Source organism: Miniopterus natalensis, chromosome 2, assembly GCF_054644295.1.
Source record: "Miniopterus natalensis isolate mMinNat1 chromosome 2, mMinNat1.hap1, whole genome shotgun sequence".
Taxonomy (NCBI): domain Eukaryota; kingdom Metazoa; phylum Chordata; class Mammalia; order Chiroptera; family Miniopteridae; genus Miniopterus; species Miniopterus natalensis.
This window is the reverse complement of record NC_142082.1, coordinates 154,934,896-154,959,963: the sequence shown is the minus strand read 5'-3', so window position 1 is coordinate 154,959,963 and position 25,068 is coordinate 154,934,896. Positions and strand designations below refer to the sequence as shown.

Sequence of the window (25,068 nt, the reverse complement as noted above, 5' to 3'; positions counted from 1 at the left end):
AATAAACACCAGGTTTTTTTAAACAGAAAATATTGAATCTCTATTATAAACAAAGAGCTTTTTCCGTCCTCTACTAAACACTCAAGGAAAAATGACAAGCCTAGGATTAGCATTCAACATTTAAATAACATGTGTCTTTGCAATATGTTATGAGCTCCCAGATGAAGAAGCACAAGAAGAGTCACCAGACATACAGCACACAGCCGCATCACTTCTAAATGATGCGGAAGCCAAGATTTATTCGAGGAGGAAAGTAAGTAACCTAGCGACTTTCCTCTCTTCTACGTCTGTAATCTCCTTTATGCTTCTCTTTCAATATGAAAGTCAATGGAAGGTAAATTTTTAGCAGAAAAAAAAAGTAATATTATCCAATACAGGTAAATATAAATTTACAGCAACTACCTGAAAATTTTGCTTTTAAATAGGCAATACATAAGCAAAAATAATTTAAAATAAAAGACAAAATAAACAAAAACAACATTCTTTTTTTTTTTTTTTTTTTGGAAAAACACTATATATGCTACAGACTAACCACCACAATTTTGTATTAAATATTGTAAAGGTCTCCTATATTCTGATGTGTTTTTTTTTAATTTTTAAAAGTTGTCATTCATTAAATATATTTTTCTAAAGGAATACTCCAGTATTTTGCATTTCAAATATTTTAATAGTTTTATTTGGCAAAGAGAAGCCTAAGAATTCTTTAAAAAACATTTCCAGAGGGAAAACCCTTTACCATAAAATAAATTTGTGTGATTTGGGAAGACAAATCTCAGATGTATACTTTTTGACATATGTGCCAATCTTACAATTAATACAAAAAAGATAAAGTTAGTTGAAATATTTTAAAAATGTAAAAACCATTGCAGGCAACATAACTATACAATCTTGCTGTAAAAGTACTTATATCAAATTCTGCCCAAAATATTTATGCAATATAGTAAATTTAGTTCCTCGTCACCCTTCACTGCCGGCTGGCTTTTCCATTTTCTGTTGTCTCCATTCTGAAAAACAGGAGGAAAAAAATGAGTAGGTAAAACAAAGCATTAACTATCCAGATATTTTTCCTCCTTACGTAATTTTCATATGAAATTAAACTCTAATATACTCATCAAGCAGAAGAATATCAGCACTTTAGGAAAGAACTAAGGTTAGGCTTCCTCTACTGCAAGGGGAGGGCGCCCTTCTCCTGCCAAGAGCCATTTAGATATTTATAATATCATTTGCGGGCTATACCAAATTATCAACTTAAAAATTAGCTATGAAAAAAGTTCCTAGATTTATTGAATTTTGAGTCCCGCCTTCAGCTGCCCTGGCAGAGCCAGACCAAACGATTTCGGGCCAGACGCTCCCCATCTGCTCTACTTAAGCCTAACTTCCTCATCTTGTAGAATAATGAAAATTGAGGCCCAGAGAGATTGTCTTTCCCAAGGTTTCCTTTCAAAGGCCACTTTTTTCACTATACTTCCACAAGCAAAACTAAGAAGAAAAACTTCTGACATTCAGTCAAAGATTTATTTTCTTTTTCACTAAAGAAGTTCTTTTACCAACACATTGATAGGTCTTCTAAAAAGAGAGATTAAAGTAATCAAACCTGAGATTTATTCAACTGAAGTAAATATTCCTAATATTGTATTACTTGATCAGAAAATAGTTTTCCTCCATTATTTTATAGAGTCAGTGCTACATACTAAGTTTTCTCTATGATTTTTCCCACTATAATGTTTACTGAGCAATGAAAACAACTGCTCTCAGAAGTAAATACTTTCAGAGTTACAATCACTATAATCATGTCCTTTACAAGTACTAAGAATCAAAGAAAGTAGCTTTTTTTTCTTTATAGGTAATACGTATCAATTCACATTAGTAATAAAAATTGCTGAACATAAGCAGTGTTCATTATATTTTAACTTATTATAAGGCAATTAGCAAAACTAATTTCTACAATAAATAATACAAACCCATTTTCTTCTTTAAGATGTTGATATAACTCAGCTCTATTATTAACAGAGTTCAAACGTCCCGCAAACTCCTGATGTTTTCTAGAGTTGGCAGTATTGATTCTATTACTCCACAAGGTTAACAAGGACACTGGCCCTGGTGTTATAGTTGAAAGAAGAGAAATATACAAATTTTAAAAATGCACCTTTAATTCTATTGTTTTATATAACTAAAGCGATATCAGCTTCCCCTAATTGGGGGTCCTCAAGCCACCTACTACTTTGGTGATTTGCTGGAAGAACCCAAATGACTATATACAAAGTTAAAGTCACAGCAAAGAGTCATTATGGCAACACAGTAAGGATGTACAGCCAGATCAGTAAGGCAAGACTAGAGGAATCTATTTGCTCGCTTTCTACGCTCTCTTCCTCCAGTGAGGGTCCACACAGAGTGACTTCTCCCAACAGCAGCAAAAATGCAGCCACGTATGTATAATATTTCTGCCAGGAAAGCCCATTGGAGACTTAGAGTTGAAGGTTTTTATTGGCTGCTGGTCCCAAAGGCCTTCTCTGCCCAACTACAACTACTAAAATTCCAGAGTCCCAGAAGGAAAGCAGGTGGTTCAGTTGAGATGAAAGACAAAATAACTTCATCACTTAGGGAATGTTTTAAAAGCCAAGTCCTGCCCCCGTCCCTCTGCAAAAAGATAAAAATAAAAGCCAAGTCCCCAGATGCCAGCTAAAGGCCAAATTTGCAAGCAGGCTCTTCTAATGTTAATAGTGGCAGGCATGCTATGATAACTCTTTTCTGCACAACATGAAAAGGCAAAAGGGCTAGAATAGCCAAAACTACTTTGAAAAGTAGAAAAAAGACAACTCACTATCTGATTTTAAGACTACTTGTAGTGATAAGGAATAGTATTGTAGTGGCAAAGGACAGGCACATAGACCAATGGAACATAAAAGAAAACCCAGAAAGAGATACCCACATATAAAATCAATTGACTTAGAGATAAAGGTACAAAGGCAATTCAATGAAGAGGAGATAGTCTTTTCAACAAATGCTGCTGGAGCAATTAGGATGTTAGTGCAAAAATATGAACACTGACCCATACTTTGCAACTTATTTAAAATAAAACTCAAAATGGATCATAGCCTAACTGTAAAATCTAAAATTATAGAACTCCTAATACATTAAAAAAACCTTTGTGATGGGTAATGCACAGATTTCTTACATATAACACAAAAAGCATAATCATAAAAAAATGATATCTTAGACTTCATCAAAATTAGAAACGCCCAGCCAGGAGTGGCTCAGCAGTTGAGCATCAACCTAGGATCCAGGAGGTCGAGGTTCAATTCCTGGTCAGGGCACATGCCCAGGTTGTGGGCTTGATCCCCAGTTGGGGATGTGCAGGAGGTAGCCGATCAATGACTCTCTCATCATTGATGTTTCTATCTCTCTCTCCCTCTCCCTTCCTTTCTCTGAAATCAATAAAGATATACAAAAAAATTAATTAAAAAAAAATTAGAAACTAGTGTTCTGTAAAGGTTATTGTTAGGAGGCAAAGCCATAGAGTAGGAAAAAATATCTGTAAATCATATATCCAACAAAGGCTTTGTATCCAGAATAAATTCTAAAAATTCTCAAAATTCAACAATAAAAAAAACAGCCCAATTAAAAATAATCAAAATATCTGAATGAATCCTTCATCAAAGAAGACATACAGATGGTAAATAAGCAAATGAAAAGAGGCTTACCATCATTAGTCAGGAGAGAAATATAAAATAAAACCACAATGAAATACTACTACATACCTATTAGAAGAGCAAAAAGCAGTTCATTAGATAAAACTTAGAAAATGAAACATAAAGGAGGAAATACAATTATCCATAATACCACTGCCCTAACAACTATAAACATTTTAGTCTTTTTTCAATGTCAATCTATATCAATAAGATTACATTTTAGTTTTTCTGTTACTGCATCATATAGAGAAAGCTTTATAGATTTTCTCCAAATCTATCCAGAGTTCATGTTTTGAATAGCCCAACTTTACATGAAGAGCATACAGTAGGCACACTATTCAATTTGGAGAGTCCTAGGAGGTCATTTTCCAAAGCAGATGAAACTGAGGTTTAATAAAAGGCCCATGTAAGTTGCCAATAAGAAGAGACACGCAACTTAGGTTGTAAAAGAGAATGCAAGAAAAAAAGTTTCAAGTACCAGCCTTGAATAGAAAGATTTTAGGTCAGTGATTCGTAATCAAGTTGCTTCTCATATGGGGCCCTCTATACAATGTTTTCAGGGTGAAAGACATCAGGGACTTATTTAATTATAAGTGATAAACTAGTATATATGTGTATAAAAACTTTTTTTTAATTAAAAAAATTTATTGATTGATTTTTTTGAGAGAGAGAGGAGGAAGGGAGGGAGAGGAGGAGGGAGGGAGGGGAAGAGAGAAGGAGAGAGAGACAGAATCGATTTGTTGTTCCACTCATTCATGCATTCATTGGCTGCTGCTTGTATGTGCCCTAAATGGAGATGGAGTCTGCAACCTTGGTGTATGGGGATAATGTTCTAACCAACTGAGCGACCTGGCCAGGCCTGATAACTTTTTTTTAAAAAACAGAACAAAATGGAGATCATGGTATATATGGTTTTATTCCCTGCATTAAAAAAAACAAAAAAACCCCCACCCCACTTATATATGATTGGGTTGTAGTAATAGAGCAGTAAATTTTTAAAAGCCCCTGCCTTTCATTTCAAAGTCATAGTAGAGAAAAGATATCAATAAGCAATGTCAATGCAGTACAAAGTGCTATCACGCCAGTAACCCTGGGATGAAACAGAAGCACAGAGAAACACCAGACATCTGTGAAAGGAGGTCAGGGAAATCTCTCCTGAAAAAGGACTTGCTTAACCTGAAGTCTAAATAATATACAGGGTGGGGCAAAAATAGGTTTACAGTTGTCCGTATGGAAAATAATACAATAATTAATAAATAACAATACAAGAATAAATTCTTTCGTGTACTCAAACTGTAAACCTACTTTTGCCCCACCCTGTACATTAGCAAGAGAAAAGAGTGGGCATTTGTGGCAGTAATTATCCTTGGGCTATATAAATTCTACCCTATGGGCACACCATCATTTAGTCATTTTCTTATTAATATGTGTTTTGGTTGCTTACAACTTTTTGCCACTATAAATAATTTTGAGTTCTATTTTCCAAGCAACATTGAAGCATTGTTTAAACCTAAATTTCTCACCCTAATCAATAGTGACATATTTTGGCATGTGAGAAGTAGGATAATTTATCAACACATTTATTTTCTGAACCTCCTGGCAAATGACTGAGAGGCAAATATGATAAGATCATCCTTAGCTCTGATTTCTGGAGAATATTGGCCTGTAGAGCACTATGTATGCTACAGCAGAAGTATATAAAAAATAAGCAAGCCTACCTCTTCCCTAAGATAAGCTGCCAGTAATTGTAATGTGGCCAGCCCTGAGGTCTTATCACCTTAGGAGGGGCATAATGGCAAGAAATCAGACAGTCCTTTGTCATACTATCCCATTTATCCCAAAAGAACTAGATCCAGTTTCCTTCAAGATAACTAAGGTCTGCAATGATTTCAGAAGCTCCCAAACCCAAGTTATATCTTTGATGCTTACAATTCCTTCAAGAGGAAATTAATCATTTCAGCTTATAAATAAGAGCCAAAAGACTTTATAATAAAAAAATATTACTTAAAATACCTTTACTGATACTCATTCACACATTTTAATTTATTAATATATGGGTGATATTAGATCTTTCCCTAAATCCAGTAAGGGTTTAGGGAAATGCATTTGTCTTCAATAACCTAGCAGTTAATATAGTGTCAGGAACATAAACAGATTCAAGTCTACATAATTAAAATTTCTTAAAACATAGACTTTTTAGTACAAGTACTTATTTTCCAAAGGCTTCATTAATGAAGGCATGACACTGCTTTTTCTTTAATACCGACAAATATATTTACTGCCTATATTTTCCAAGGCTATAAACAAAGAATCTCCTAAACAACAACAAGAACAGCTAGCAGCTTTTCCTGATATACACAACAATATTAAATAACACTGTACAAAACAGAACTAAGTTGAAAAGCTTTTTACAACAATAGTTACCACAGTTCTACCATACCTTTTGATTTTTCTACTGGTGGAGTTTCATCCATCTCAACAAGGGGCTTTTTGTTTGGAGGTTCTGGGGAATCAGGCGAATCTTTGATAATTTCAGCTTCAGCCAACTCTTCTTTCCCACGTTCTAAGATGCCTTTTAATCTTTTAGGGGGACAAGTAATAAAATTTAAAGTTTAAATTTTTAGAAATCTAAATGGTTCAATAATTAAACTAGACTTTGCAGATCAGTCTTAATAAAAGACAGCTGCTCTCACAAAGTAAACCTAGAAACGAATTAGAAGCTAAATGTCAATCTAAAATCAGGTAAGAGAACTTAATGAATAGAACACAAGTTTCCCCTTTTCATCATAATAATGTAATAATTCAGTAATGTAGTTAGCTGTAAAATATGAAAAAACTGAGAAAATTTTAAGCTAATATTAAAAAGATGCGATCTCTGGAAGAAATGTCACAATTTTAATTTTTAAGGATATGGACAAAATACTATTTCAAATAACAAAAAAAGATAAAGTAATTTACTATCATTTGTTCCCTAGTTTATGTGCTGTGGATATGTATTTATATTCCACAAGTTAAAAACTTAACTCCAAGCTTATTTTGAATTTCCCAAGGGAACAAAAACACTTTCAAAATATACAGACGTGTACCTGAATAACAGTGGGCTCTGAATGAGAACTTTCCCCCACTCTAATTCTTCTTTTCCCCCCACTCCCCACTTCTTAAAGTGAGCCAATTCTGTTTCAGAAGTTTGGTGGCCCTAAGGAAGAAGTGAACTTCTAAAGTCAAAGAGAAAAAAAATGTTCTATATTCTACTTATTTTTGGATGAAATATGATTTCTAGAATCAGCTTCAAAATATTCCATGCAGAAGTTGGATGGTGGTGGTGAGGAAAGTGGATGTGAATATATGTGAAGCGAAATGTGCTATGAATTGATAATTGTTCAAAGTAGATGATGGGTAAGGGTGGATTCTACAGTAAAATAGATGTTTGAAACTGTTCATAATAAGTTCTGATTTATTTTTAAGGGACTTACTACACTGTCATTATAATATTTACCTGGTTCTTTGCCTGATTTCTGTCAAGAAGGCAGAAGATGAAGTCAGCTAATATGCTAATACAGTATGATTCTTTCATTTATAAATCGCAAACTAAGGAAAAAGATGAACTATTGTGGAAGGTTTTCAGAGTTAGGACTATGCTTTTCTGCTGTACTCCCAAGGGCATCTGTGCCTATTTTGTAGCAGCATCTTCCACATTATGCTGTAATCACTGACTCACTTGCCTATCTCTACCACAACACTGTATGTTCTTCCAAGGCAGGGATCTTATGCTAAATGCCTGGCACATTACAGGTATTCAATAATATTTACTGAACAAAGAAATAAAACTATGTCTTTGATATTCATAACACATAAAGGAAATACTGACACCAAATGTCCTGAGTTATAATTTCCAGAAGTTAACTAGGATAAAAATTAAACACTATCTTTGCCCCTAACAGTAAAAAAAAAAAATCATACCTCTTTACGCCTAAGATCTTTTAGATTTTAAGAATGATAATCTCAGTTATAACTTGAATAAATACACATTAAATGAACTTCTATTAAATAAAGTTTGAATGTCCTATATGCAGAATGGGGTATGCCAAAAAGCACCACGGCGCTACATTCATATCGACAAGTCACCTCTCTGAATCTTGCCAAGACTTCTCCTGTTCATAATCCCTCACTGCTTTCTCTGACTTGTCCTCCTTGTCCTCCCTCTTTCTTCCTCGTTTCTTCCGTTCTTCTTCTTCGGGGGGTTTGCTCCTACAGGCCATCAGACATTCCAGCACCCTTTGATGTTTCTCCGAGTTATTGATATGGGCTCTCACAAGGGTTTCTAATTCATTCCACATGATACGGTATTGCTCATCTCTGAAGCAAAGATTTAAAATAACAATCTTAGAAATACTCTTTAAATAACATTAAAATGTCATGTGCTACTGGTAAAGTAAAAGGAAATAATTAAACACACACTTCTTTTCCTATAGTTAATAGTACAATTTTAAGTTACAATGTATCCAGTTCTGCTATTCTATATCATTTCATCTCAATCAAATGTATGTATATATACACACCTGTGAACATATAATTTACACATGGAATAAATTAGCTTAAAAAACAGTATGTATCAAGTCAATGTGATATACCAAGAGAAAAAACTACCTTTTAGGGCCTTTTCCTCTTGTACCAACTGTGGAGATAGGTAGAGGATCATTTTTTCTTTCCATATCAACTAAGTTGTATATTGTTTTTTGACAGTTTAACACATCTTCTTCTGTCAAAGATTCTTTCACAATAACACTGGCTAATGGAACTACCTGTTACATTTTTTTAAAAAAGAAAAAGAAAATCTGTCTTGAAAAACAAATATCAAAGCATCTAGGCAGAACTTGAATTGATTTTAAACATCACTGTGGTGAGACAATGTATAACCTTCACTTCAATTCTCTGTTACTAATTATTTAACTGTAGCAAACTCATATATTTCATTCTTTGCTTGAGAAATGGTATCTAAAAAGAATTTATAACTAATCTAGAAGAAAAGTTGAAATTAACACTTACCGCTTGCATGTTAAAAATGGTGGTTTGTGAAATAATCATAGGCCAGTAACGGGTGTGTTTTTCTAACTGATCTTTTGCTCGTTCCAAAGGGATCTCAAGACTTCCATCGATTTTATATCTGGGGTCTAGAAAAGGAGTTAATCTGTTTTCCCTCATAAATTCACCAAAATCCTAATGATAACCAAATAAGATAAAATTAGAAACTATTTTCTAATGTTTCAGTATGGATTACATGCAACAGTCTGTTTCCCTGATGTCTTCTGTCCTGTGATATATAACAAAGCATTTTCTCTAACAGCTCCCCCTCTCCCACCCACTGATTTTTCTTCACTTCTATAATTTAACTCTTTTATATCACATACAGAAAAAACAATTAGTGAATTACATTAGAATACCAATTTGCTTACTAGAAAGCTACCTTGACATAACATTAAAATGTCAACAGTGGTTACCTCTGAATGATGGAATTATAGATGATTTATAGTCTTTCTTTTTCTTTTTAAAAAAGATATCTACATCTCTAAATTTTCTACATAAATATTAGTTTTCTCCTTATTAAAAAAATGTAAAAATAATACAGAAAAGCCCAATCAAAAACAATTACTTACAGTATATAACACTTTGGTTTACAAAGTACACTTATATACATCAATCACATTTAATTTCACAACCACCTCAAAAAGAAGACAGTGATGAAATATGAAGTACAAATTAAGGGAGGAGGAGTGAAAAATTAAAATCAGAAGAATATAATTTCTACTAAAAACAGACACAAATTTTCTTGTATGCACCTTTAAAAAACACAAAGATTTAGTGTTACTTCAAAGTAGCAGCAATCTAACTACTGAAATGTTTGTGCTTGCCATTTAAATGACTAGAAATAAAGTTCCACCTAAAATATTAGTTCAAATCAATTTCTATAATTCCAGTATGTCAATGCTATTCAGATACTTCTAAGTATACAATGAATACACAGGAAAGACTACATAGTGATAAATAGCTCTTTTGAGCAAGTACTGAAGGAAATTCACCTAATTAAAATAATCAACTACCCAAACCCCTTTCTGTCACAGATCTTAGCATATAATAGGTACTAATAACTACTTGCTGAATGATGACAGACTCAAATAATAAAATTTATAGATATTAGAGTCTTACTGTAATCCGGTAGTCTGTAACTCTTCCTCCACACCCTTCACTAATTGAAGGTGGATCTTCTAGAATGGATCGAGAACTGCTAAGGACGTGCAAAAATATCTCTCCTCCATGGCTACTAAGCATATGACTGATAACTTTGGAACCTGATTTTCGTGGTTGTTCCAATAAAACAGAACGACCTGTCAAAAGTAATGAAATTCAAATGGGCTCTTATTTTTTCCCTCTAAGGTTTATGTCTAGATTTTTCATTTTATTAACCCTCATATTTTAACCAGCATTGCTAATTTAGTATATCTCTGTTTCAAGTCCAGAAAGTCTGAATTCTAGCCTTAGCTTTCTCTTTGTCACTCCAAGCTTACATAGTTATACAGGTGGTTTTCCAAAATAAATATAGTGGTCTTTAGTATAATGTTTGGTTATAGTCTTCATTCAATTACAAGTTCATATAAAATTTTTCTCTTGGAAATCAGGAAGAAAAATGAGACAACAGTTGGATAACTCTCAAGTTATCAAAGCTATAAAACATTTGGGGAAGAAAAGCCTCAATCCACTTCCACAATACCTACTTATCAGCACTATTATCATTTAACTACTTCCTATTTCACATGACCAAATGTTATTTAATCTGGACTTTACAGTCTGATAATCAAATTGTGCTTAATGTAACTATGAAATTAATCTTATGATAAAGGCTGGATAACTCATCTTATCAGTGGTTCAAAAACCTAGTTGATCAGAAGAATTACCAGAGAAACTATTAGAATTTGGTTTTCTAAAAAATTCTTTCAGGCCCTGGCCAGGTAGCTCAGTTGGTTAGAGCATTGTCCTGATACACCAAGGTTGCAGGTTCAATCCCTGGTCAGGCACATACAAGAATCAACCAGTGAATGCGTAAGTAAGTGGAACAACAAATTGATGTTTCTCTTTCTCACGCTCTCTCCCCATTCCTCTCACTCTAAAATCAGTAAATAAAAATTTAAAAAATAAAACTAACTAAATATTTTCACACAGGAAACCACAGATTTAAGGTCATGTGTGTAAGAATAATATAGTATAATATTAAAAATATGTTTATGACAAAGGTATAATATAGTGTTCAAAGAGAAATAAGTCCATATATACTTTGTAATTTAAAATTCAACAGGCCAAGATAAATGGCCTATCTTATACTATCTTAAAAAACAAAACAAAACAAAAACCCATGTAGACTCTAATGTTCAAATTTTTAAATTAAAAATAATAAAAAATGTATTAAATAAAACTTAGATACAATAGCCTAAAAGACATAAAGTCATCTAATTTTTAAACATTAGTAAAACTAGTGAAGGGTATTTACCATTATATAACTTTAAAACAGTTTTGGGAAATAAAACAGTTAAACTATGTTGAAAAAATGGCTTTTCCAAAGTTCACGATTTCACTTGTAATAATCTCAGTCAAAACAATTAAATGATGAAAGTTACCATTTAGAAGAAAATTAGTAAGGCAGGAGGAAGGTCTACTATTTACATCTACAGGTGAAATTCGATAAGCGCCAGTGCAATAGTGTAATTCTGAAATAGAAGAAAACACTGATTTGAAAGAATATAAAGAAATATTTCCACAAAAGAGAAAAAAACTTTACTTGAAGCCATAAAATAATGAAAAACAAAAATTCAAAATGAAGCAAATTAATGTGCCCTTTATAACACTTTAAGAAGCTTTTACAATACCTACCAATGTTATTTGTCCTTGGTGTGCACCATTTTAATGTTATTGTTTCTTTAAATGAGCCTTCTCTACTGCTACCACCTAAATGGGTATCACCTTTAAAAATAAGTCAGAGAAACAGTAACGTTACATTTAAGACCACAAACTTCAAATTGTTTACCCAAGATTTCTAAAAGAGTTTAAATTTTATAAAATATCTCTGGGAGAACCTCATCTTTTTTATGAAGTCTCCTAGAAAAATACCAAATAGAATTTGGATATTAGCAATGATAAAAATAAGTATTTAATTTTCCTCCAAATTTCTCATTAATTTAATCATCTCAGTCACTGGACTGAAAGTCAATAGCAAAATTTTTTTAAATTTCAAGAATCTACAATTGCTCCCCTCAGACACCATTAAATAATAAAATAACATGGCTAAGTACTTAAAGAAAGCTTCAGGAAACTAAAATGCACAACTAATTATATTGAATCCTAATGAATTTCTGAGAAGAAACATAAAATGAGGGATCTAGAAAGTAAATATATAACATATAACAGTAAGCAGCTTTTGCCTGAATGCAGTCTACAGTAAACAGATATTAATAAAATAATAAGGAATAAATGCAAAACTATAATGTTGACAAAGCTCTGAAGGAGATACATTCAGTGCTATGAGGGTCTTTGCAAAGAGATTTGACCTGTGCTGAGACAGCAGGGAAGGTTTCTTTGAGAAGTGAAAACCAGTTTGAGTTCTAATAGGATGAACAGAAATGAACCAAAGAAATGAAAGACAGAGTATTGGGCAAAGAAAACAACAGATGCCAAGATACTGTGGTAAGTGAGAACATGAAGAGTTTCAGGGCTTTGTAAGATATTTAAACAGTTTTGTCTTTATCTTAAGGGCAACAGAAAAGCATCAGAGGGTTTTAAGATAAGGGCAATATGCCATGATTAACACTGTGATTCTAGTTAGCAGGTCAAGTGTAGATAGACATACCATTAAGGAGGCTACTATGGGATACTAGGTAAGAAAATAACTATGGGATACTAGGCTGGGTTATTAATAGGGAGATGGTAATAGTAGTGGAAATGCAGATGTAAATGTGTAAGAGATACTTGGTAGATAAAAATCAAGAAAATGTGATGATATGCTAATACAGAGAACCACGTGAAGACAAAAATACTCATCTACAAACCAAAGAAATCAACGATAGTCACCTTGATCTTGGATTTCTAGCCTCCAGAACAGAAAATAAAATTTCTGTTGCTTAAGCCAAAAAATATAAAAAAGAAAAAAAATGTGATGATACATTAGATATGAAGAATGATAGGAGAGATGTCATAAAAATGATGCTGAGGTTTCTGCCTTATATAATTGGATAGACAACATGGTATTCACTGAAAGAGGGAACATTAGAAAACCAGTTCAGAGGGCAAAGCTCATAAGCTGTTTTGGATATGTTGAGTGTTAGGTGCCTAAGAGACATATAATAGATGTACAGCAGTCCCTTGAATAACGCTGGTTCATTCAACATCATTTCGTTTTAATGTTGATAAGATGCCACACGAACTTAAGTCTTATTTATATCAATTAGCCTAAGGTAAAACTGGTTTCATTATATGTTGTTTCGTTTAAAATTTCAGAGCCTACTGACATTAATAAGGACTTACTGCAATTAGGCAGTAGACTATACAGATGCTCCTCAACTTATGATAGGGTTACATCCTGATAAACCTATTGTTTAAGTTGAAAATGCATTTAATACACCTAACCTACCCAACATCACAGTTTAGTCTAGCCTACCTTAAATGTGCTCAGAACACAATATCCAAAAAACACTGGCAACACAGTACATTATAGAGTATGGGTTGTTTATCCTCGTGATCACAGGCCGACTGGGAGCCGCAACGCGTTGCCGCTGCCCAGCATCACGAGTGTGTTGTACCGCACAGCTCCAGACTGGGAGAAGGTCAAAATTCAACGTTTGTTTTTTACTGAATGAGTATCACTTTCACACCATCATAAAGTTGAAAACTCAAAAAAATCATAAGTCAAACCATTGTAAGCTAGGGATGTCTACATAGATCTGAAGCTTAGAGAAGATATTTGGGCTAAAGTATAGGCCTACTCATCAAAATCCAGCTCTGATGTCACCTCCTCTGTAAAGCTTGCCCAACTCAGAGGTATAATCACGTGCAACCCCTTGCAATCCCACAGAACTCTGTTCCTACTGCTACCAGAGCATTTTGGAAATGGCTGAACTATTATAGTTCATTTAATTTTGCATCTTTAATTTGTAAGTACATAAACTTAAATCTTGAAACACATGGGACTTGATATCTGGTGGCAAAACTTTAGCTAAAACTGTTACCTCCTAACTCCAGAATCTTCTCCCCTAAACCATGCTGATATAGCTGCAGAAATCACAGTTACGGAGAAAAGACCTACTGGTTCAAGTACTTTTCAGAGGAAAAAAATAACACTAAATTTCAGAACAACTGATCTGTATCCATGCTTATGAAATGAAAGTCCATCCTTCTTTCTAGTCGGTTCCTGTGCTTTCCCCTGTCCCAAGGTGGTTTGCCCAGAAAAGAAAAACTATGGCATGACTTGAATGGCTCTCTTTCACAATAGCTTAGTCTTTCCCAAAGTAAATTCTACAGAAAGAACACTAGGTCCATGGCCACTAATAGGTGACATTGTCAGATATGTTTTGAAAGGGATGAACTAAAGTCAATTGGGTTTGTGTACTAAAGGACATCTCAAAGCTATTCAAATACTTTCATGTTAGATCTCACAAATTAAGACTTTCCACATCTCTTACCACTTTTCAGGAAATCTACATGTGCATCTTTGTGATGAAGTAGCTCCACATCATAATTGGCAGATGTGTTGGCATGTTGTTCTTCCTTAAAGCAAAATTTAAAATAACTTGGTTTTGTTTCCCAAACAATGAAGTTATTATTTGTTAACTATTAATTTTGTTTTTTGCTTAAAATGAGATAAAATACATCCAACAAAAATTAGCTATAATAATGGTATAGTTTGTTCAGTAATTAATCTATTTAAAGATGCAATAGTTTTCCACTGAAATATGAAGTCTATTAAAAAACTACTGGTTATATAGTAATACAGTATCTAATTATTTTTCTTTTATTATATCATAATGTAATTGAAATAGTTTATATAAATTGAAAGTGAAACCATTGTTTAAAGGAGAAAATAGCATCTTTAAATATCTACAGTAAATTAGCAAACATCAACTATATAAAATAGCAAATACTAATAAAAAAATTTAGTAACTTGTTTTTACTAAATAGTAAATAAGAACTTCAATATTATCTATTTACAAGAAAAAAAACAGAAATTGAAGAAAGAATCACACCAATAGCACACAAATATAACCAAATTCTAAGAGCAAGGTATCTGTTACCCTCAGGGTATTTTTCTTATAAGTCATGAAATTATATATAATAAAGTACACCTATTATGCTATTTTACTTGTTAATTGCTCTGTATCCAAACCATTCTATGGGAGAAAGCTACAATCTCTATTAAAGAGTCAGCCAATGGTATAAGGAGGAAGTTAATAATGAAAAATATTTCTCACACAATTTAGTGTTCATCATATGGTGGCAAAACAATGAAATTGGGACTTACAAGAAAGAAAGTCTATTTGCATTTTTTAGATATGGTGGTTACTTTATTTGTAAATGTAATCAATAAAGTTAAAATCAACTCCACTTAGTAAAAATTCATTTAAAGCTTACCATGGGTCAAGCATTATGCTAGTTCTAGAAACTTAATAATATGATGAAAAGGAACAGGTGGCAACAGATGCCTAAGAATATCCATTAATAAAATCATAAGACTTACATCTTTGGTTTTCAGGTAGGGTAATACACTTATTTAAAACTATGAGCTATTTTTACCTAGTCAAACTTATTAGTTACAAACACTTTTATACTTGGTGGGCAAAAATGAGAATATAGAAAATAAAAGACCCACTAGAATGTACAATATAAGTAAAATCTAATAACACAATTGTCAGAAAAAGAATCACAGAAAAAGTAATCATTAAAGATAGAGATATTTTGACAAAAATAATGAGAACATAATTAAAAACAAAAAAGCTGATATAGGGTGTTCTTATTAGAGAGAAAAATACAGCATTTTGTTCTGTGATCCTTTCCTGTTGCTTTTCAGTATTTACTGACCTGGTCAAAGACACTGAATGTGGGCTAGCAAAACAGAAAACATGGATATGGGGAGAAAAAAATTAAGGTTCAATTAAAATAAATAATACATTTCAAACAAATGTTTAAAAAGCAAAACAGAGCTTTCAAAATAGCAGGAAAAAGAACTGCCTACCTTCATTGGAATATTTGTAATAGTAGTGGAAGCCAGGTCAAAATGTTGCTGTACTAAAATATTTAATTTGGTAGCAAGATGCCTTCCTGCACGAACACTATGAACTTCGCTGGTTAAAACAGGGGACAACTACAGAAAAGTATGGGGGGGAAGAACAAATCCACAAAATATTAATACATTGTAACTGACGCTAAATAGTTTACTTCAACCCATAAAAATTGAGTGTTTTTACTTTATAGAATTTGGAAAAGTAAAAAGGTCCAGAAATTAACCAAGATCATTATTTTAGCAATAAATGTTCACACATTCATTCTTTCATTCAACAAATAGGTACCAAGCAGAACCTACTACATTATATATCAGAAACTATGTGAGCTATTGGAGGATACAGCAGTGAGCAGGCAAAAGAGTTGTTGATTCAAATACATATTTTCATTTATAATTTTACTTCTATTTCATCTATATGCAAAATGGATTTGAAGTGGACCACAGAAATACTGTGGAAAAAATAATTCATTTTGTCGAGAGGACCAACGTCTGAAGATAGAACTACTTATAAGGAATGTGGAAATCACTACAAACATCATATTTTATCACCAATAAATGTGATAGGGCGGCCAAAAGTTTCATATAACAAGGTAAGACAAAACTTTACTCATTCCAGGGTAACAATATTTACTGTAAATAAGTTTTTTAGCTATCACAAAGTAAGGCCAACATATTGCCACACTATCAAGAGGCAGAAAAAAGTTAATAAAAAGAGGTATATACTGGAAACCACCTAAAAACACAATAAAGCTAATGACCTAAAAGTAACATTTAACTACAAAATATTCATAGACTAGGTAATACTTCACATTCATATTAAATAAGGCTAAATGAAAAACCTGAATGTAAGAACATACACATTTAATATAATTATATAAATACATATATTTATACTGACGATAGACCACTGACAGAGAATATTATGTGATACAAATCCTTTTAACAATCAACAGACTTATCTTTTCCTTTAAAAATGTTCAAATTTATTTAAAAAGTAAAACCAAGGCTGGAAATTAGTTTTCCCCCATCTGAACAGGCAAAATTAATATCTATATTATTGGAACATGTCAAGAGTATATTGCTTTTCTAATAAAGAAAAAAAAAGATTTTTACTGAATAAAGCATCATTAAAGCAACTGAAACCCATTGCAATCATTGAAATTTTAGGAATAATACAAACTATTACAAACTATGTATGGTTTTACAACACACTTAATTAAACATCAACAGGCAAGCAAAACAGAAAACACTTTTTTTTTAATCCTCACCCGAGGATATGTTTTTATTAATTTTAGAGGGGGGGGAGAGAGAGAAATATCAACCTGTTTTGCTATACAGGTTGCCTCCTGTATGTACCCCGACTGGGGATTAAACCAGAAACCTAGGTATGTGTCCTGACTGGGAATCGAACCTGCAACCTTTTGGTGCACAGGACAACACTCCAATCAACTGAGCCACCTGGACAGGGCAAAACAGAAAACACTTTAAAATGTACAATGATAACATAAAGAACCAACCTGAGTGTTTTGCTATGCAGGTTGCTTTGAAAACTGTAAATACAAGGTGGGGCAAAAGTAGGTTTACAGCAGTTGGTATGGAAAATAATACAATAATCAATAATAATACAAGAATAAAGTCTGTTTTGTGTACTCACGACTGTAAACCTACTCTGCCCCACCTTGTATTTTCTTGGCAGAAAATGTTGGCAATGTGATCATTATAATGCTAACCCTTGTCAGCATTTATTATTAATAAACTAACAATGATCTTTCTTTCCATTACTTCTGCACTTACCTCTTTTTTAGGACGATCAGACACAAGGCTGTCTTCACCAACTGGGTAGGTATGGATCAAGACCAGCTCACACTTCTGAATCTGCATGAGACTTAAAAAGAAATTTACACTTAGAATGTAAGAATATATACTATGTGAAGATTCTAGGCAAGTAAACTATGAAAAGTTTAATACACCAAAACACTGTATTCCTATAACGAGATGCTATTGTTAACACAAAAGCTAAATATTTAGAAAAACTGTGTAATTATTGTACTTGTATAAACATTAAATGAATAATTTATATTAAATTCAATTGCAAAAATAATTTTTGTGTTTGAAGAATAAAATAAAAATTTGTGTAATCTTCAATAGATAACTGTCACAGAGAAAATGAATATATTGTGTATGTTTCCTTTTTACTAATTTTTTTAAGCACAAAATCAGGCAATACTAACCATGATCTATAACTGGTTATTCCAAGAATACAGAGCTTGTAATACTAAAATGTTTACCCCAACTTTTTATCTTAAAATTTCCAAACCTACAAAAAGGTTGAAAGAAAAGTACTATTCAATGAATACTGATATATCCTTAAACTAGATTCACTAAGTGATAGCTATATTTGTTCTCTATATATACCTAAATAGACATACACTGGTTTTTTTTAATAAGCCATTAGAGAGTAAATTGCAAAGGAAATGATACTTCATTCCTAAATACCTCAGCATGCTTCTCCTAGTGAGAATAATCCTCCTTATTAACAATACCAGTAGTCCACGTAAGGAGATTACTAATAGCTGAATCTAATTTAGACTCCACATTACACCTGTCCAAAACATCTTTTTTTTCCTCTCCCCTCAATATATTTTTATTGATTTCAGAGAGAAAGGAGAGGGAGAGAGATAGAAACATCAATGATGAGAGAGTTGTCAATGACCGGCTGCCTCCTGCACATCCCTGACTGGGCATCGAGCCCACAACCAGGCATGGGCCCTGACTAGGAATCGAACAGTGATCTCCTGGATCCTAGGTCAATGCTCAACCACTGAGCCATGCCCAGACAGGCCAAAACATCCTCTTTTATAGCTTTTTTTCTTTTAAAAAAATTCATATAATGCAATTTGCTATGTTTTGATTGGTCCGTAGCGAATAATGCCACCAAAAATTTACTCATTTACAAATTTAAAAGAGTATGAGAGCAAGCCATCAAAACAAGTAAGCATTCTAAATTTATACATTATGTTACAGTTCTGATTACCTTTCTTATGGTGATCTACTTTTGGAAAAAGTAAAATTTTAAAGTGAAAGGGAAAATGGGCAAAAAAGTTTCTGATCAAACACATCTTTTGACTAATTTGTAGAGTCAGAAGAGAATTCTACCAGTTACTATTAAAATTACTGAAAGAATTACAATGAAATATATAGGACTATAAAATGGAATATTTATTTCATTTATGGATTATACTCACTGATCTGAATTTGCAGCAAGCTTGTTATGCTCATGAATCGTTTCCTGAACACAGTCCTCAAGCATTCGCACATGACTATCACTAGTGGCATAAAAAAGATGTAACAAACTTAAAGGAATAAACAGTAAGGTTCAGTTACAGGCATTTAATATTACTTCAGTAAGGACTGTCTTTAGCATGCTCATTCGCAACACCAAATAACCAATTAAAAACTAGTGAAAACTCAAATTAACCTACATAATGACAATCTAAAGTTTTCACTGAGATGAGTCTTTATTTAGAATTGGATAAACAAAGCTTCAATATTAGAAAGGTCATTTGTGATATGCTTAAATGCTATCATGTTGCCCCTGCCTTTTAAAATAAAAGCTTGCAACAGGACATTAAAATTCCCTCTGTGAAAGAATTATTGTGATTAATGTCTCACCTTTTTGCATTAGTAATGCAAATTATTCGCCCTCTATTTCCAACACGTTCTGCATTCTCCATTAGTAGAGTACGGGCCTCGTGTTGGTACTCTGTAATTTTACAAAGGGTTTCCACTGCTGCAACGAGACCATGTAGAATACTGCAGCATTCTGGATCTGCCCGTGGATTAGGGGGCCCAACAGCAGCTAATGCTGCCATTAGCTAAATAAACAAGAAAACAATTATGTTGACAAGAGCATGCACAAGTCAGACAAAGACATCACAAGAAAGGTAAACTATATACCAGTATATATTATAAATATGGACACAAATATCCTCAACAAATTACTAGCAAACCAGATTGAGAAACATATAAAAAGATTAGACATCACGACCAAGGGGACTATCCCAAGAATGCAAAGTTGATTTAAAATTTGAAAATTAATGTGAATATCATATCAACAGAAACTTTTTAAAATCACATGATCTCCAAAAATCCAAGAAAAAGCATATAACAAAATCTAAGACCTTTTCAACAAACTAGAAATAGAAGGAAACTTCCTTAAGTAGATAAGTGGTACCTACGAAAAACTTACAGATAACATCATACTAATGGTGAAGACTGGACATGTTCCCTCTAAGATCAGAAACAGAAGAATGATGTCCAGTCTCACCACAGGGCAATAAGGAAAGAAAAAGAAATAAAAGGAATCTGATTGGAAAGGAAGAAGTAAAACTACCTCTATGTTTGCAGATGACATGATCTGATATGTAGAAAATCCTAGAAATCCACTAAAAAATTATTAGAAATAATAAGCAACTTCACCAAGATTGCAAGATACGTGATTAATATACAAAAATCAGCTGTACTGCCATATACTTGCAATGAACAATCCAAAAGTGAAGTTAAGAAAACAATGCCATCTATAAAAGCAACAAAAAGAATAAAATACTTAGGAATAAATTTAACAAAAGAAATGCAAATCTAACTCTGAGAATTACAACATACTGTTGAAAGAAATTAAAGATCTAAATGAGTGGAAAACATCCCATGTTCATAAGTTGGAAGACTTAATATTGTTAAAATGGCAATATTACCCAAGCTGAACTACACATTAATCTCTGTCAGAATCCCAGTAGACCTCTTTATAGAAATTGACAAGCAGATTCTACAATTCATATGAATTGCAAAGGACCCAGAATAGCCAAAACAACCTTGAAAAGAATAAAGGAGGAGGACTTTGCTTTGTATATGCATAAAGATACTCTGGAAAGACCCATAAAACTAAACAGTGATGCGCTGGTAAACCAGCTTTCCAAAAAAGGGGGGAGGGAGAAAGCCCTGTCCTGTAGTGTTTGCCAGTATCTATGGTTAAATATTCCCACCATAGCTGATTTTAAGTTTCACTGAATATGAAGTTGGTGGGTGATGCACAGTCAGCTCTTCCAAGTTGGTATGAGCAGGCTCTAGCACACTACTAAGTGGAACAGGGGATGAGTGGGAAACTTGTCAAGGTTTACTTTTACTACACACACACGCCCCTATGTATATATATACATATGTACTATGTATGTATATATGCATATTTTATCTTAGAACTACATATGTATTACCTATTCATAAAAAGTAATCAAAATAGAAAGGGAAAATACTGCATATAAACGACTATATAAAGGCCCTGCTATAAGAGAAACTCAATAAAAAGTACTGTTTTAGGGGAAGGGTGTTGTGGTGCTGGGAAATGTAGCAGAAAGCAAGCTTAACAGTTAGAGTCAGATAAAGATGAAGTGAAATTCTGGCTCTGTTTTTTAATACTGTGAACCCTTTTCCTAATCTGAAAGGGAAAGTAATAACAGAAACTGTACCACATAGTGTGACACTTTCAAACTTTATTTAAGTTAGCCAACAAAAGCAAAACCAAAACACCTGAAGTATGACAATATTTTTGTAATAAAATTTAAGATGTATACGAAGGGAAGGGGACAGGCATAGTGGCATGGGTGAGAGGAAATATAAAAAGTAAATCCTCCTCAACAATGATGATAAAGTTTAACCTGAGAACTTTATAAATGGGAGTAAAAAAATTTTATTTAGAAATATGGAAGTATATACTAAATGAGCAAGAGTTGAAAGTTTGCTTCTAGGAAGTGTGGAAAGACTGAAATGGAGATAGCTGTTTTTCTTTTAGTATTAGTTGGTATTTTAAAACTATGTGCATATACTATATTGATCAAAAAATTTTTAATCATTTTTAAATAAAGTATTACCACATGCAGATAATTTTCAAAAAGGCCACAGCTCAAAACCTAATCATACCTCTTGCAAATTTTGGTCTTCTTGAGTCCAAGAATTTAAAACATGTGCTCCAGAGTCACTCACAATGAAATTCACCTAATAGATTTCAAAGAAATAATTAGTATTCAACTCCAATTCCATTTGATCACATCATATTTAAAATGTAAAGTGTGCTACTAGTTAATAGTAAGAAGTTAAAAATAAAATAATATGAAGTCTCTAGCACTGATTGGTTGATTGAGCCACCTAGCCATTTTATCAGTATAGAATGCCTAGTGCTGTCAGGTGCTATTCTTAGCATTGGAGATATGGCAATATAGTGAGGAATAAACAGTTCTGTCACAATGTGGGGAAAGCCAGGGGTTTGGTAGGTGTGGTAAGATAAGAGAGCAGCAGCGCAGGGAAAAAACAAATGAACAAGATCATTTCAGAGAGTGATAAATGTAAAGAAAAAGGTCATTAGCTACTTTAGGTTGGTTGGACAGAGAAGGGCTCTCTATAGAAGTGACAACTGAAGGAAATCCAAAATGACCAAAAGAAACCAGCCATAGAAAGAGCTGGGGATAGAGAATTCCAAGTACAGTGAACAGCAAATGCAAAGGCTTCTAAGTGAGTACCCTCAAAAGGGTAAAAGTCAGAGCAGACAGAAGGGCCGGAGATAAGCTCAAAAAATAGGCAGTAGCCAAATGACATAGGGCACTGAAAGCCAAAATATGGATCTGTACTTTATTCTAAATTTTAAAGTAAAATGCAAACCAAAAAAATATGAAAAGTATGAAATGATCTTACCCTTCTCCCAAAAGCGAAGTCACTTATCATTTTATATATTTTCTAATATATCCTTACCTCAGATTCTGCAGCTCGAACATGGCAGTAATAAAAAAGGCTGATATTCAAATGCTACATACCAGCACAGTCTCGCAAACTGCTTACAGCCAACATCCCTGCTGCATAGGCTAGCAACAATTAATGGTCAGTGCCTGTTCCATTTTCATTATTATGTACCTTGAATATTATCCCAGCAATTACAGTACCTACCTTATAGGACTGTTTTGAGAATTGGAGGAGTTAACATATATGAAGCACTCGGGAATAGGTCTGGCACCCACAAGTGCTCTATAACTGTTAGCTATTACTGTTGGTCCCAATTAAATACACATGACATTTAATCCCAAAGGGGAGTTCTACATATCACATTTTTAAAGTAGTAAACAAATAGTTCTAAGTCAAATTTACAGAAAATTCATATATGAAAAAATGTAATAGGCAGTTAAGTACATCCCCAAAATTATTATTTTGCTTGTATTTCACACTCACCAGCTTTTTGAAAGGAAATATATCATACATTATTCTACAATATTCCATGGAAGATTCTACTGAGCAAGTCCACAATGACTTAGATATGGGGGCTAATGGGATGATTCCCTGGGTCCTGTTCTTCACCAGCATATCAAACTCAACATGCTGTCGGCATGATTCTGCCATGTAAGGGCAGTGATCCACAACAAATACTGTTTTATGGGATTCAGAAAAAATCTTCATTTTGTTTTAACCTGTAAGGGATAAAATATATTAGCCAAATGTCTTATGCATAACATTTAAATCTTAAATTATTTCTAATTAATGTGTTTTTTCTTCAAGAAGATTTGGTAGGAAACATGAATAATCAGTATCCAAAGAAATTTATCCAATGAAGGACAAGATTTAACGAGGTCATGACCAGAAAGTAACTACCGATTCGAGGGATGAGCTTCAGTACCATATTGTCACTCTATCAGTCACAGGCAAAATTACAGTCCATACATATTTTTTTTTTCTTTTTGAATGAACTTAAAATAGGCAAAAGAAAAATACTTTTACAAATAATTGTACTTGATTCCCTTACATAATACCAAACATAATAAACAACAAATACTTTTCAAACACACTTCTGATGATTCTTGCTGACAGCAATCACATATAAACCCCCAAACTAACCCAAGTCAGCAGTTTTGAGCTTCCCTCCAAAAAAGTCTCAAGGCTTCTGAAAAGGGGAGGGAGGAGAATTAACAGGAAACAAAAGTGACAGCAATAGGAAAGACCAAAACATAATAAATAGGCATCTAACAACTGCATATCGGGTCTTCGCATCAGGATAAGGACCCCAAATTCACACTGTCCCCCTGAGCTTTGGAAACATCCCAGTAATTTATCAGGTGGGACAGAAAAACTTAGTTGCTACCATCACATGGGTGGGGAGGAGAAACTTTTAAAACTTTTTCTTACAAAAAGTCCCTTGCTTCGTTAATAAAATCTTATGCTTAATAGACAATCCATATTCAAAACGCACACGGTAAGCAGAACAGAAGTGTTCAAAACGAACTGACTTTTTACGATCCAGCTATTTTCTTCTGCTTTCAATCGCATTTCCCCTTCATGCAAAACTCTTCTTTGAGAAACCTAGACACACTCCGCGGGAGGGTGCGGGGTGGAAAGTACAAGGTGAGTGGATAAGGAAGACCTCAGGATTGAGGTTAGCTTACTTTCGTGCCTGGTCCTGAAGTGAAAACGAACAGAGGCTACGGACCGCAGCCTCTCTGGCAAAGGCTGCTGGTTGGGTGGGGAGGGTCAGCGCACAGTCAGGAGTGTCTGGTACCAAAGGCAGGGGACTCTGCTTTCCCCGCTCATCTCTTTGCACACCGGTTCTTCCCCAGCTTCCTAAACGCGGGAGCGCGCGCGCGTGCGCGTGCACACAAACACTCACACTGGGGTTCGCGCGTGCGCAGAGCACTCTTCGACGGCCCCGCCAAGCCGCCCTTCCCCCTCGAAGGGCCAGACGCCCAGGTCGCTGAACAGGAAGAGGGCGGAGCCAAGGGGGAAAAAAAAATGCCTCCGACCCTCAAGATTTTTCTACCCGCTAGTTTTCCCAGTCACCCATTGGGGAGTTTGTTCCGGGCAACCTGAGAGCGTCCCCATCAGCGAAGTACCAACCACAGCAATGGCTAAACCAGCCAAGGGCCCTGAGCGTAAGGCCCTCCCACCCGGTCTCCCCTTCTCGGTCTCTTCGCTTAGGCCGGGTTCCCTGGCAAAACTCGCGAGACTTTGCGAGAAACCAAGCGAAAAAAACCTGATATG

General features: G+C 33.9%; 1 protein-coding gene across 2 annotated transcripts; it reads right to left on the bottom strand.

Moving 5' to 3' along the window:
- Positions 1 to 646: 646 nt before the first annotated feature.
- INTS13 (integrator complex subunit 13) lies at positions 647 to 25,012 on the bottom strand. 2 transcript variants are annotated; one of them, XM_016197376.2, is made up of 17 exons: positions 24,477 to 25,012; positions 23,272 to 23,507; positions 21,976 to 22,050; positions 19,678 to 19,880; positions 19,251 to 19,331; positions 17,800 to 17,890; positions 15,958 to 16,086; positions 14,411 to 14,495; positions 11,610 to 11,699; positions 11,357 to 11,464; positions 9,894 to 10,072; positions 8,736 to 8,906; positions 8,337 to 8,491; positions 7,815 to 8,045; positions 6,130 to 6,269; positions 1,962 to 2,097; positions 647 to 1,004 (listed from the first exon to the last, which is right to left on the bottom strand). In XM_016197376.2, the coding sequence occupies exons 2-17, from the start codon at positions 23,494 to 23,496 to the stop codon at positions 965 to 967; spliced, it is 2,139 nt and encodes a 712-aa protein (XP_016052862.2). In that variant the 5' UTR covers positions 23,497 to 23,507; positions 24,477 to 25,012; the 3' UTR covers positions 647 to 964. The 2 variants fall into 2 exon arrangements, with proteins under 2 accessions (XP_016052862.2, XP_016052864.1); XM_016197378.2 differs by having other exon boundaries at positions 11,357 to 11,446.
- Positions 25,013 to 25,068: the final 56 nt, after the last annotated feature.